Below are 12,759 nucleotides of genomic sequence, written 5' to 3'. Positions count from 1 at the left end.
GTTTATAAATCAAAATAATTAAAGATGCACCAATGGGCCAGCCAGGGACTAGAATCAGCCGATTTTCTGTATGACTGGTGACCGGCCATCCAGACTCATGTCTTGCCGATTCCGAGCCGGTTCAGTTTTGACATCACAGCTACACTCTCATCCGCACATAAACATGTTGGTGACGTGAGCGAAGACAATTCGAAATTTGTAATACGCATAAGGCCAAAGTAAAGCCCCGTTCACACCAAGAACAAAAACTGTAAAGATAACGATATTAGCATCCACACCAGTATTGTCTGTTTATTCCCAGCACATGCTCATCTCCCGCTTTAAATTCTCAAGCTCATTACAGGAGGATTGATTCTGATTGGGTGTCAACATTTTTATCGTTCATCAGCTGGAAAAAGTCATTCGGAAAGGGATTCCATCGATATGGTTTCTCTGTGCCTTTGCTATAGCTCAGGTGTGGACTCTGCTACTCTGTAATATTGAGAACGAGTTTTTGAACTGTATCTTTGTCATCATCCTTGGTGTGAACGGGCCTTAAAACATGGTAGAATCACAGGGCTCAATTAATGCTTGTCTGGGACAAGTAGATATTTTAAAGTGGCAAGTGAGAATTTTACATGCCCGACCGGATAAGAAGCCTTACTACGACGTCAATAAAAAATAACTAGGGAAACACTGAATCTTGGCCATGTATGAGACAGAATGGTGTAGAAATCAAAGCAAATAAGCACAGCAGCACACACAAAGTAATTCACAGAAAGTTATAGATGAAAACTAAAAGGTAGAAAAAAAAATTAGGCTGAGATATAGGTAAGCAACATTGCATTACCAAGATATTTCCCCGAATATCAGCATGATTGCAATGTTACACTGATTTTATACAATAGCACTTAAACAAGTTAAAACTGAGAGACTTACATTGTTAGACACAATATTGACAATTTTTCAAGAGAAAATAGTTTCAATCAAAACCGTAGTGGAACTGTTGTGCATCTCCGAGCAACACACAGCGTTGTTTTGTTACCGAATGAATCCACGTTTTGGAACTAATCGAGCGAGTCAATGATTCAGCAATCCATTCATACAGTCACTTGACTCTTTTCTGAATGAATTAGCCATTTGAACAAATGGGTAGAATGAATATCTAAATGACCCACTCATTAAAACACTCACTTGCTATCATCTGGTGGTTTGGTTATATATTTAAAAGTATCATTTCATTTTTCCCAACATTTCAGATTTGTATGTGAAAAATAATTTTTAAAACAATCTTATAACATTACTTATGCATTTGTAATTTTGTGGTGTAAATTCATTAAAGACACCTCTCAGCTTCATTAAACAGTCTGTAAATATATCTACTTCAGATGCAGCTTCTGTTTTCTCAGCAGTGGAAAGATGGAGTTTGTTGATACCGATTTCATTTGAATGGTAACGACTCTAACAGTTTCTTATCCTAGCTGAATTAACTGAAACAATGTAAGAATTTGATGTGAAAGACAACAAATACATTTAATATATATTCTCATTTATAAACAGTGGGAAACAACATCTGTTTTTCTTTTAATACAGCAAATCATTTGTTGTCCAGTCACAGAGGACTTTATTTTGAGAGTTGTTTAAGTGAGAGAACATCTCGAACTTGCTCCAAATTGGGGGAAAGTGTGGTGTTTAATGTGTTGCATTTAAATAATTTCTAGCATTGAAAGTAGATATTTGTTTGTATATGCTGTCAATTACAGTTACACAAGAAAATCGTTATCGGCAAGTCGCACTTACAAGAAAAAATAAATAAATAAAAATATCGGAACTGGCCAAGAAAACTGCAATCAGTGCATCTCTAAAAATAATTGACACAGAAAAGCTGCACATCATGTTTATGCAACTATACCTGAAAGAGGTAATCAAGTACAGTATAGTAAAGGGTGAAAGTCCAACTTAAGTGTACATATCAGCATAATTAACGTACGTGTACATAAGTGTACATTTCCAAGCAAATTACAGCCACAGAAAGGGAAAATTAACCCATTCAACCAAGTAGAAAAGCCTGAGGCCATTTCAAAGTCTTTTTGACAGCGGTTTCCTTTAAAACTCACTCAAAGTCCACTACACCTTGGAATCTCAGAAAGTCTTATCAAGTGTCATTTAAAAAGGTCTCCGCTTTTCACAAAAAGCCTGAAAATTCCCAAACAAAAGTCAAATCAACAAACTCTTACCAATGGGTTTTTCCCCTCTTATATAATGGTAGTTGTCAAACACCTTGTGGACTAGTATCTCGATTCAAACATCCCAAAGATATCGGAAATACTGGTGATTTTAAACATGCATGGATGTGACCAACCCCAGATGTGCGTTAATTAACCTTCAGTTGTAGATGTAAGACTGATTTTGCATATCTAGCAGACACATAAAACCTGAATATACAAGATGTCATTATGTCTGAGATGTCTGGCATATTGCCACGTCCCTTGATTTCACAAATGTTGACATGTAGATAATGTGATAGATGTACAGTCAACTTGAAGGGGGTTTTATATGACAGAAAGGCTCAGTTCAGACATCATACCACAGGTGATGTTTTTATTACTAGAAATTCTTAATTCTTTACCATTTACAAAACCAACTGGTCAGTGACGAAAATTCATTTATGAATCAACTAATTTGTCAATGAATGCAATGACTGCAAGTTCACTTTGAGGAAGACACAATGGTATCACCTGGAACTGTAAGGAACCCAGACACAGCATTTAATGTTTACATCACTACAAGTATAAGTAACAAGCCAACTTGGCTACAATCCCAATGTAAACTGCACAGATGAATCATTCAATGGGAAAAAAACAAACAATTCAGCCGCAGAAATACAGATGTTACTTACAGAGAATTTTCTAAAGGTCAAGAACTAAGTGTATCAAGAGTTAGCATTAGCTTCATTCAGCATTAGCTTCATTCAGATTTATACAGAGCCTGTAAATATGCCATTCTGCACTGTAAAATTAATTTTAATGGTGATATCGCTTTTATACACTGGTTCTTTCATTTTAACATAGGTTTCATTAATGTGTATGTTTTGGGGCGGCGATTGTGAAAGATCTATAACTGCCCACTTGACTTTACACGATTCCAAAGTTCAAGCTGTGTATATTTGCGTATTTACACACTAACATTAACAAGAACAGAATGTACAGAGGACATGAGAACAAACATGCCTCTACCTGAACAGGTAGACACACTAACCCTCACACACACACACACACTTTTACGTCTGTCACACATCCACATAGATTGAGGCCTAAATAGAGAACAATAACAGGGGACTTGTAGCACACTGGCGTTAAAGAAACTGATCTACTATAATGGAGTAATTGACGTTGACGCACATACGTGCTTCAAGCAATCAGCATGCATCAACAGTCCTCAGTGCTTTATAACATCAATGGATGATCTGTATTATTTATTGTATGGTTTAAGCCATCGTAAAATTGGCTTCTACCTCCCTAAAAGACAGAAAACCTTGTAGTGTGCAAGTCATTTTAATTACGACAGCGAGAAAACAGATGGATGATTTTGCTTTAACATAACTGTCATCAGCAAAGATACTGCTGGGATTTGAGCAATATTTAAACTGAATTTTTTTACATTTTCACTTGAGCATAAAAAGGTAAAAATCTATGGGTATTTTCTTGATTTTCTCTTAAGTGTGTTGATTGTGTAGCAACAAATTTAAATAGTAAAGCAACAATACATTCATTGCCATCGAAAACATTTTGCTCTTCCAATTCAGGACTTTGTAGCAACTAATTTCAGAAGCAACAAGTTGTCAATCAAAACAGTCAGACCATGGTGCATCTGCAAAATGGAACATGCGTGTGTATGCAAATATTTTTTTTTTTAAACTAGATATAAAAAAAAAAAAGTTGGTTCCATGTAGACTGTCACCACTAACTACTGCAATATATTGACCCAATTAAAACAAAATGCAGTTTTGCCTAGAAATTAAAAACAAAGTCATTCAAATACTCACTGACATTAATTCTCAAAATTAAAAGCATGTTTTAACAAATAAATAAATAAAACTACACTCTCAATCCTAGCAATTCAAACGCTATATAGAGTAAGGCCTGGAGACGAAACTGAAGTTGTACATGCTGTAAGGGACATTTGCTCTCATGAAGAGTGTAGATGTCAAAAGGAGAACAATCACTTGGAGTCATCTCAGAGATTATCAAAATGCATCACAACTTGCATTCAACATCTGTGTGTGATTCCTGGACGTTTTCCCCAGCGTGTTTATGGTGTCAAAAATCCAAGGCAACGCAATCTAAATTTGATTCTGTAAACTAACCAGTGAGGCAAAAATACCACAGGTAGTGTAGCGCTTATGCTAATTTTTAACAGGGAGCAGCTCCCTTAGAGAAAACATGGGAACAGAGTTTGTTTAATAATAAACAATTTTGAACTTCAAATTATGGGTTGTGAGCGATACTACAGAATACGAGAAGTTGTCCATGCTTCACTGAAAAACCACGGTGGCAAAAGCTCTGACAAAATTGCATAACCTAAATCGGCAATATACACACACTCACCATTTAATCGAAAAAACTTAGCTTACACACATAAGCGCATCAAATCTACTAAAAAGGCACAGAGCTAATAAAGAAAACATTAGCACTCAGCTGAATGATCAGAGAGACATGTGTGAGACCAGTGAACAGGAGAAAAGAGAAAAAAAAAAAAAAAGCCAAGACCGAGCACGTATAGGTGCATGCACCAGGGCAAGTGACTTAAAATATAACAAATATTAAATAAAAACCACACACACACACACACCTAAAACTACTTAAACATTAAAACAAAAACAATGCCATTTGGTAAACCTTCACATTTTTATTTATTTTTGTAAAATCAACTTCATCTAGAAGTACAGCCGTATGACATTCCAGGTTTCATGTACGAATTAAAAACTTCCCTTTTCTTTAGACGAATTTGGTGGGATTGGTGTGCATTCCGGTGGGAATGCAATATGGAATGTTCTCCTACAGCAGATTAAGCTATAGGAGCAAGAGGGGAGTGTGTGTGGGGGGGGGTTAGGACGGGGGTGGGGTATTAGTGCCCCATTTCAGGGTAACACTCTCTCTGCCCCAGGGGGTGGGGTCTGGTTACCATGGTAACAGGTTAGCCTACAGACAAGAAAGGGAAAAGGGGTGGGGGTTCAGTTGTGGCGTAACGGAAGTAGAGGGCATCTTCATTTACTTCAAAATCCAACGGACATGCAACATAACTGTCTCTGCGTGCACGCATGTATGAATATACATAGTACAATGGGGAGGTTGGGGGAGACTTCCCACCACAAACACTCCTGGAGGAACCAGGAAACACGACTGAACGTTATAATTCACAAGCCAGTGACTCCATCACGAGAACTCACAACTCTGTCTGAATCAAGATACTTCAATATTTAGTTTTAGAGTAAAAAACAAACAAAATGGAGATCATTCCAACCATAGCTAATATTAATGCACAAGAAAAAAAACAAACAAAAAAAAAACATCTACAAGTAGAACCCCCCCCCCAGAAAATTACCACCAAATAACAAAAAGGCTATATATCGTTTAACTTGGAAAAAAAAAAAAGCAGGATTGAACCATACACAAACAAATTGAGAAATATAATTGACACTAATTTAGGCTGAATATGATACGGCACACTAAATTAATCTCAATTTTCAGCAATTGAAACCAAATTAACAAGAACACAGAATACCTAGCTATATTATTTTCTTACAGATTGCAATTATAGAATTTTTTTTACAAAAAAAATTAAAATAGCATTAATATTTAAAACATAGCGACGTTAGCAGCCCCTGCAATATTAAATAAAATCTTTAAAAACAACAAAGACTGACTGTCCCCACAAAGGTTCCAACTTTTTCCACACACAGAGTATCTGTTCTAGCTGAAGACCCTTTTCCCACACTCTCGTCTAGCAGTTGGGGCCCCCCTTTAAGCCACACGTGTGCATACACACACACACACACACACACACACACACACACACACACACACACAGTGCAAGCTCTGAGCAAAAACAGCTACGCTAGTAATCGAGGAAGCTAGCAATGAGAAAGAAAAATGGCGTATGAAACAAAACTTCTAAAGGCCAATGGGCTGTCCATGCAGGCTCCGCTCAGTGCACACAAGCCTGGTTGAAGAATGGTGTCACAATCAACATGTTTTTAATGCATGAAACATCTGAATTATACTACCAAATTACAATTATTCATTAAAAGTAAAAATATATATTAATGAAGGTTAATGTAAACGTTAAAGTGAATATTTATATAAAATGATAGTAGGTTCTGTGTCCACAAAGCCTTGTACACACCCTGACCAAACTAAAGCTTCCAGAAAACGGCTCCATAAAATGCACACCACCCCTTGGAACATACACACACACACACGAGACCAAACTTTACCCAACTTTCATGTTTTTTTGTGCATGTGTGTGTGTGTAAAGGTGGGCAGGGCCTAAGCCAGGACTCATATGATAGAATGCAAGATCACTCCCATCATGCATTTCACTATACTTAGTTCTCATTGGCTTGCAGTTCAAACAAGCTTTACATTCACAACCTCTGACCTGCTCCTATCAACATTTATTACATATGTGCAGTATATACAAACAAAATAAACATTATACACAAATGATACGGTTTCCATAACTTACACACTAAACTCAGCATATTAAGCTATTGTTTTGATACACTGTTTAGTGTATAAAAATTAAACACCAAATAAACTGTTCACTTAATGTCATGTCAGATTAAAATATCAGCTGGCCCATCAAGACTCGCCTTATGATTGAACTAACCTCAACATGAGTTTAACCATTACGAATTAAATAATAAATAACACAGACCTACTTTAATCAAAATAAATCACAAACATTACGTAGCATTAATTTAAATTAAACGTGCTAAATGCTTCAATTTACCGTTTTTAACTAAACAAAACCACCATTAACTTAAACCGCGTACAATTCACGTGGAAACTGCGTTATTTTTGACTGAAAACTCACTATAAAAAAATATTGCCCGCTGGTTACTGATAAATAAAAAATACAGGACGCCGAGGAATTAATAAACAGCTTATATGTACTTAAGGCAGTCGTAAAGTGAAAAGGCGAATATTCATTATATATGTAGTCGTTACGTCAACTTAATTATTACAATAAAACTGCAGCCCACTCGCACACGGTTTGTAAACAGTGCTTTGTGGCTTAAACCACGTCTAGTCGTTACAGTTCCTGTGAACCCACAAACCGGTTTTCGTGACAAGACCTCGACCCTTGCAGTCCACGCGCACTGAGGAGTCCATCTCGTGCCTGAGCAGCGCGAGGAGGGGAAAGAGGGGGCGGAAGCACTGAGCTGCATGACTGAATAGTAGTTTCTTCTTAAATGGACGCCACAGCAAGCATGGCTCCATAAATGCACATCCATGTGCAACGTGAGGTCACATTTACAACGTTTGCGTTCTCACTTTGCACACTTCTGCTGCGTTTCTTGCTACATTTAGTTAAGGCCTAAAGGCCCAGTAATATGTGAACTCGGCATATCAAGGGCCTCAGATGTATTACAAAAACACACATTCCGCACGCTGACATAGAGGTTCAATCAGTAGCATACACACCTTTTTTTTGCTACTAAACACGCCTGTGGTATTACATTTAAAGCAGGTACATAAAACACACCGTCACCACCCTAATCTTGAATTTCGCTTACAAATAACAGTTTGATGGATCATGTGAACGTAAAACAAATCAAATGAGAGCCATTTAAAGGTTTAAAATCATCAAGACGGCCGATTTAAAATCAGGGCTTGTCAGGAAAAAATATTTGGAGATATTAATTCATAACAAAAACGAGGACTTGGCCTTTTTTTAGATGCAATTGCGAAATTTACAAATGAATCTTACCTTTGTCGTTTAGGGACAGAGTGCTCCACTTCTAAGACTTTTCCGTGGAGTTCTACTTTCCCTGAAAAATATTAATTGTATTGAATTGTATTATTATTTCAAACAAAATGTCTATTGTGTGTCAAAGGTTCACAATGTACGAAATTGCAAAAAAAAAAAAAAAAAAAAAGTAGCTATTTACGCTACGTGTGCACAAACTACACTGATATGTTCAAGAAAATCTTCGAGTACCTAAAACAAAATTAGTTTGTTAAAAAAAATAAAAATAAAAAAACATACAAAATTTCCCAGAGGTTAAACATGGAAGACAAATTTGCCCCCACGCTTGCGCGAAGGCCTCAGCTACGAGCAGCGTAACAATGACTTGTTTAAGAAAATCACGAAAGCGTCCACTGACTTATACGGTCTCTTTATGGCAAACATTGCAGCCTTTACACGATTTACACTCATTACAAACATAATCAACCCATATTGTAGAGACAAGGGAGTAGTCGAAAGGCCTACAAGCCACCAATGCAACCCAACCACCTGGTGTTCCAGAGCTCGTAATTACAGCGATAAAAGTGATGCATTTTTACAATGGCAAAGTTAACAAAACTACCAGTTCTGTGTAGCACTTTAGTTCACTTCCAGAAAGTGCTCCACGAGCTGAGAGATGCGATTAAAAGCCAAGAGCATTTTAATTCAAATAAATAGTACGTGCAACCACTCGCCGTTTGGATATGGGAGTTGTTAAACACATTATTTCACATTTCGCCCTGCACACACAAGCAACGCTGCAACTTTGATGGACAGTTGCCTTCAGTTATTTTGACATTAAAGCGAGACTTGGTGTAAAGCCGTGGTTTAAAAAAAACCTGAAAGTGAATAGTCTCCACTTGCTCAGTGTACGGACACATCCCTGCTTTGCAAAGGCGTCTAATTATTAAACGCGACCGTTGCATGTGCATTGTAATTCATTTGAGCAAAATCACATACGCACAAAAGTCTCACCTGAAAGAGTGTCAATGGCCCTCATCGCTACCTTTTCGTCGGGGCAATCCACAAACGCGTAGCCACTTTTTACGAGAAAGGGTGCACTGAAAGGTATCTTCCACTCCTCAAAGATACTTTCCAAGTCCAGCGCGCTCGCCTGCTCGCTCACGTTCCCGATGTAGAGCTTATTCATCTTGTTGTATACGGAAAAGAGCGACCGTGTTGCAGAGGGGCAGCCCTTTATCGCGTCGCTTGGATGGGCAGTGTTTGGAGAGAAAGAACCGCACTGTCGCTCAGCGGAGGGTCTGGGAGTGTTCTCCCAATCACTCCAAGCTACTGAGATATTTGATGGACGAGATCTCCGCCGTGCTTGCGCGCACTCGCGTTTCCTCTTGATTTAAACGCGCTGAATTATTTATTCCGTCACCTCTGCGAGGCAAGGGCCGGGAAGAAAATAGAGAAAGTTTCTTTATTCTTTGGCGATGCCACTAAATTGTCACACACGTTTGTGTAGACACCGCCTCTTAATAACATCGAGAGAACGGGAGACAAAAAAATAACAAAAAAACCCAAGTTCTTCTGCCTTTTTCAATGAGCCACGTGTTCAAACTACAAATCAGTCCTGCACGTGAGGTGTCCCGGTTGCTCAATTAAGTGTCGGATTGGGGGGAAACGGCACAGGGATGACTGGGGTGGGGACAGTAAGAGAAAGAGAGAGAGCGATGGTGAGCGAGAGAAACCTCTATGCGTTCATTTACAGTGATCCCGTGCAAAGCTAGCTGTACTCGTACCGTTCAATGATATTCCGTTCGGTGGACTTTTCTCTACTAATGCCGTTCTGCGCTCTTATTGGTTGTTGGTGGAGTTGTAAAGAGGCGTTGCACGCACGCTCGCCTCACAACGCTTGAAACCAGCGCTATCTGAGCTTATGGTGGGCTGCCATATAGGGGACGAGGGGGAGGGTCTGCCATTCATACAGCATCTACACTATTTCTTACTCTATTTTCTATACACTGTATGACACACATGCCATAGACATATGGTAAACCTCTAAACAATTGAGACCACATTCAGTCAAGCGATAATGTATTTTTCTCTCCCATTCCACGAAGAAAAATCCTACACGCGCAACTACGTATAATTATTTACACAGATACATATGCGAAGCATTTTACTACAGTTACAGTTTATTACAGTTACTCTGACGCAGCTTCTTCTTAACTACACATGCCTACAGTTTTTTAACAACTGTGGCCTAGTGTAACGTGACCTAACCAGATTGAACAAAGCGAATTATACACTTCCGGTGCCTAAAGAAAGGGGAGGGCCATGCGGGACATAGAAAAGTCGTAATGGCGAGTGGTTAAGGCGGGCCTCCTTCTGGCACAGCGGGGAGGAGATCATAGGCCTGTGTGTTGGTTCATGCAATATATTTTAGACTTCTTCCCCGAAAATTCGCCAAATTTCTTTCACTGTTCCACAGAAAAAGACTGGAGTTGCATAATATCTGGATGTGCGGCCTGCAAATCGCTCGACCTTCCGCGTAAAGCGGAGACATTTACGCTGGGCCCACGCCCTTATGCGTCTCTTTCTCTCTCCCCCTCTTTTTCTGTCACACACACATAGGTCGTGCTGCTTTTCTTTTAAAAGATTTGTCTGTACGCATATAAAGTCAGATTTTATAAATATTCAAGTTGTATAATATCTGCATCGCAAGTTTAGGATATGACACGTTCGACAGATTTGTGATAATTAGGACGAATTCAGATTTTACGCCCTTATGGGAATCCGCGAGATATGCGACACTGCTTTGGGGGTTGTTCCGAACAATATTACCAAAATGCCTTTCCATAAGGCCGATAGGACACGTAGCCTATATCATACGGTCATTTTTTTCTGTTTATGTTTGCGTGTTGGCGCGTCCTAGCAATTTAATTTCAGTGAATTTAGGTAATTTATTTGGAATGTTACCTGAGGTTTAAATTAAATGAGAAATATTCCTAAAATATTTTATTCTTTGATTTACCAAGCGCCACAAAGAAGCTAACACACGTTTAATTTGAATCAAAGACAATCATGCTGATATAGTTTTACAGTTTTCTATAACAACATAAACAACAGTAAGCATGCATATTTTTCAAGATAAAATTATGATTTAAAATAAACTGGGAATGTCATGCACTTTAAGAGTACTTTCGTTATATAGTGACGGTTTCGAGTTAATTTGGTTCTTGTTTGATACTACTAGCCTAATTAAACTTCTCCTTGTATCATACACGTTCATATTTATAACTTTATTTAATTTTCATCCCTAGCCATCTTTCCAAAGCAATATTTTTATGGCATAAGTAATTCGACGATTTACTTTTATCCCAGATTCTGCCTTACCAATATTTATTTAGCCTGTTTAAAGCATAGACACACAAACACACTGAATTAGAGTAAGCCATACATATGTTTTGTTCTATATTAGGAGTAAAACTGTCACATTGCTCATTTAAAATCATTTGTACGAAGAACCCTGAAATCTTAAGTTGTTTTATAAGTGAATAGAACTAGCTTTTTGATGCCATAGATATTAACTTTAAATGGCAACTAAAAGTGTACAACATCTGATTTCTCAATGTAGTTTTGTGGGTTAAGTCAGACAGCACGGGCCTGGATGCCAGTAGTATAGCTCGCGCAACTGAAATACTACAGTAGAATGGCACGCACATGATGCGCTCCTATTGGTCGAACAGGAGACCAATGAGAGCGCAGCTCCTTCCTGCTTTACTACTCTCGCTGTCTGCTGCATCAACTGTTCATTCATTGGTTTTCATCCACAGCTCTTAGGTACAAATCCAGGCGCGAAAAGTCTACAATGGGGTAGAATTACTTCATCTAATTTCAAAATTAGAAACCGGAACCTATTATGCACCATACATTTTCTTTCTGTTTGAGCTTAAAAGGTAAAATACATGCAAAAGAAAAGAAAATATGTAGGAGGACTTCGTTTTCATGAGGTATTTCGAGGCATTTCGCATGAATGTGTTATATATTGAACATTTTCTGATTCTGCAAACTTGGTTGTTTCTTTACAGATGTGTCGGGAAGTCTTAGTTTATGCAATGCCTTTAGATACACAATCCTTTTGTCTAGCACACATGCGGGGATTCTCCTCCCCTCATTCGTTGGTCAGATCGGAAGCTAATTTTCATACCATTGCCCCCTTTTTGCACCGTCCGTTTCCTATAGTAAACATTTGTATAGACTGTGATAATGAATAAGTACTTGTTAGACTCACTAAACCTACATTCGTACAGCATGTTTGTGAGGTTGCTTTAAATGCATGTTATTGGACCCGTTGCTCCACCCGACAGGGGAGACGTTTTCTATAGGAAAACATTGTTTATGTAAGCTAGTTTGCGGATTTAGGGTAGTATGTCGGTTAGACGAAAAAATATCTTCCTTAAGACGAAAAAAAGGATCTTTCCTTAAAATCATCGGGATAATTTGCCGTTTAAGTCGAATTAGGTAACATAAATACGCGTTGAACGTAGCCTATATATTATATACAGACAAAAGGCTAACAAAAGCACAAACTGCTGCCTTCGCTTTCGTTGAAGAACTCTGGAATTAAGCACTATGTGAGTTGCTAAGTTTTTTGTTGTTGTACCGTTTCCGATTTCAAGTATTTTTGCGTGTTTTTAGCCTATGCTCCCTGTTGAGCGAATGTATGGAGCTGCAGTTAACGCCATGTTTATGCGAAAATCTGCTTTCAGACACTTTCAAAGAAGTTTTGTGTAGCTTTGTTTCGTGTAAACGTTG

General features: G+C 38.2%; 1 protein-coding gene across 1 annotated transcript in view; it reads right to left on the bottom strand.

Annotated features, from left to right (window-relative positions):
• Positions 1 to 9,218, bottom strand: part of LOC306885416 (insulin-like growth factor 2 mRNA-binding protein 3) — a 29,177-nt gene extending 19,959 nt beyond the window's left edge. Inside the window, exons 1-2 of the mRNA XM_079441908.1 lie at positions 8,968 to 9,218; positions 7,975 to 8,035 (exon numbers count right to left, since the gene is read on the bottom strand). Coding sequence (XP_079298034.1) covers positions 7,975 to 8,035; positions 8,968 to 9,142 — 236 coding nt within the window. The 5' untranslated portion in view covers positions 9,143 to 9,218. The remainder of the gene's footprint in view (positions 1 to 7,974; positions 8,036 to 8,967) is intronic.
• Between the last annotated feature and the right edge of the window lie 3,541 nt (positions 9,219 to 12,759).

The sequence above is a fragment of the Barbus barbus genome (assembly GCF_936440315.1).
Source record: "Barbus barbus genome assembly, chromosome: 19".
Taxonomy (NCBI): Eukaryota; Metazoa; Chordata; class Actinopteri; order Cypriniformes; family Cyprinidae; genus Barbus; species Barbus barbus.
The sequence above is the reverse complement of the archived record's forward strand: the minus strand, read 5'-3'. Positions and strand labels throughout refer to the sequence as shown.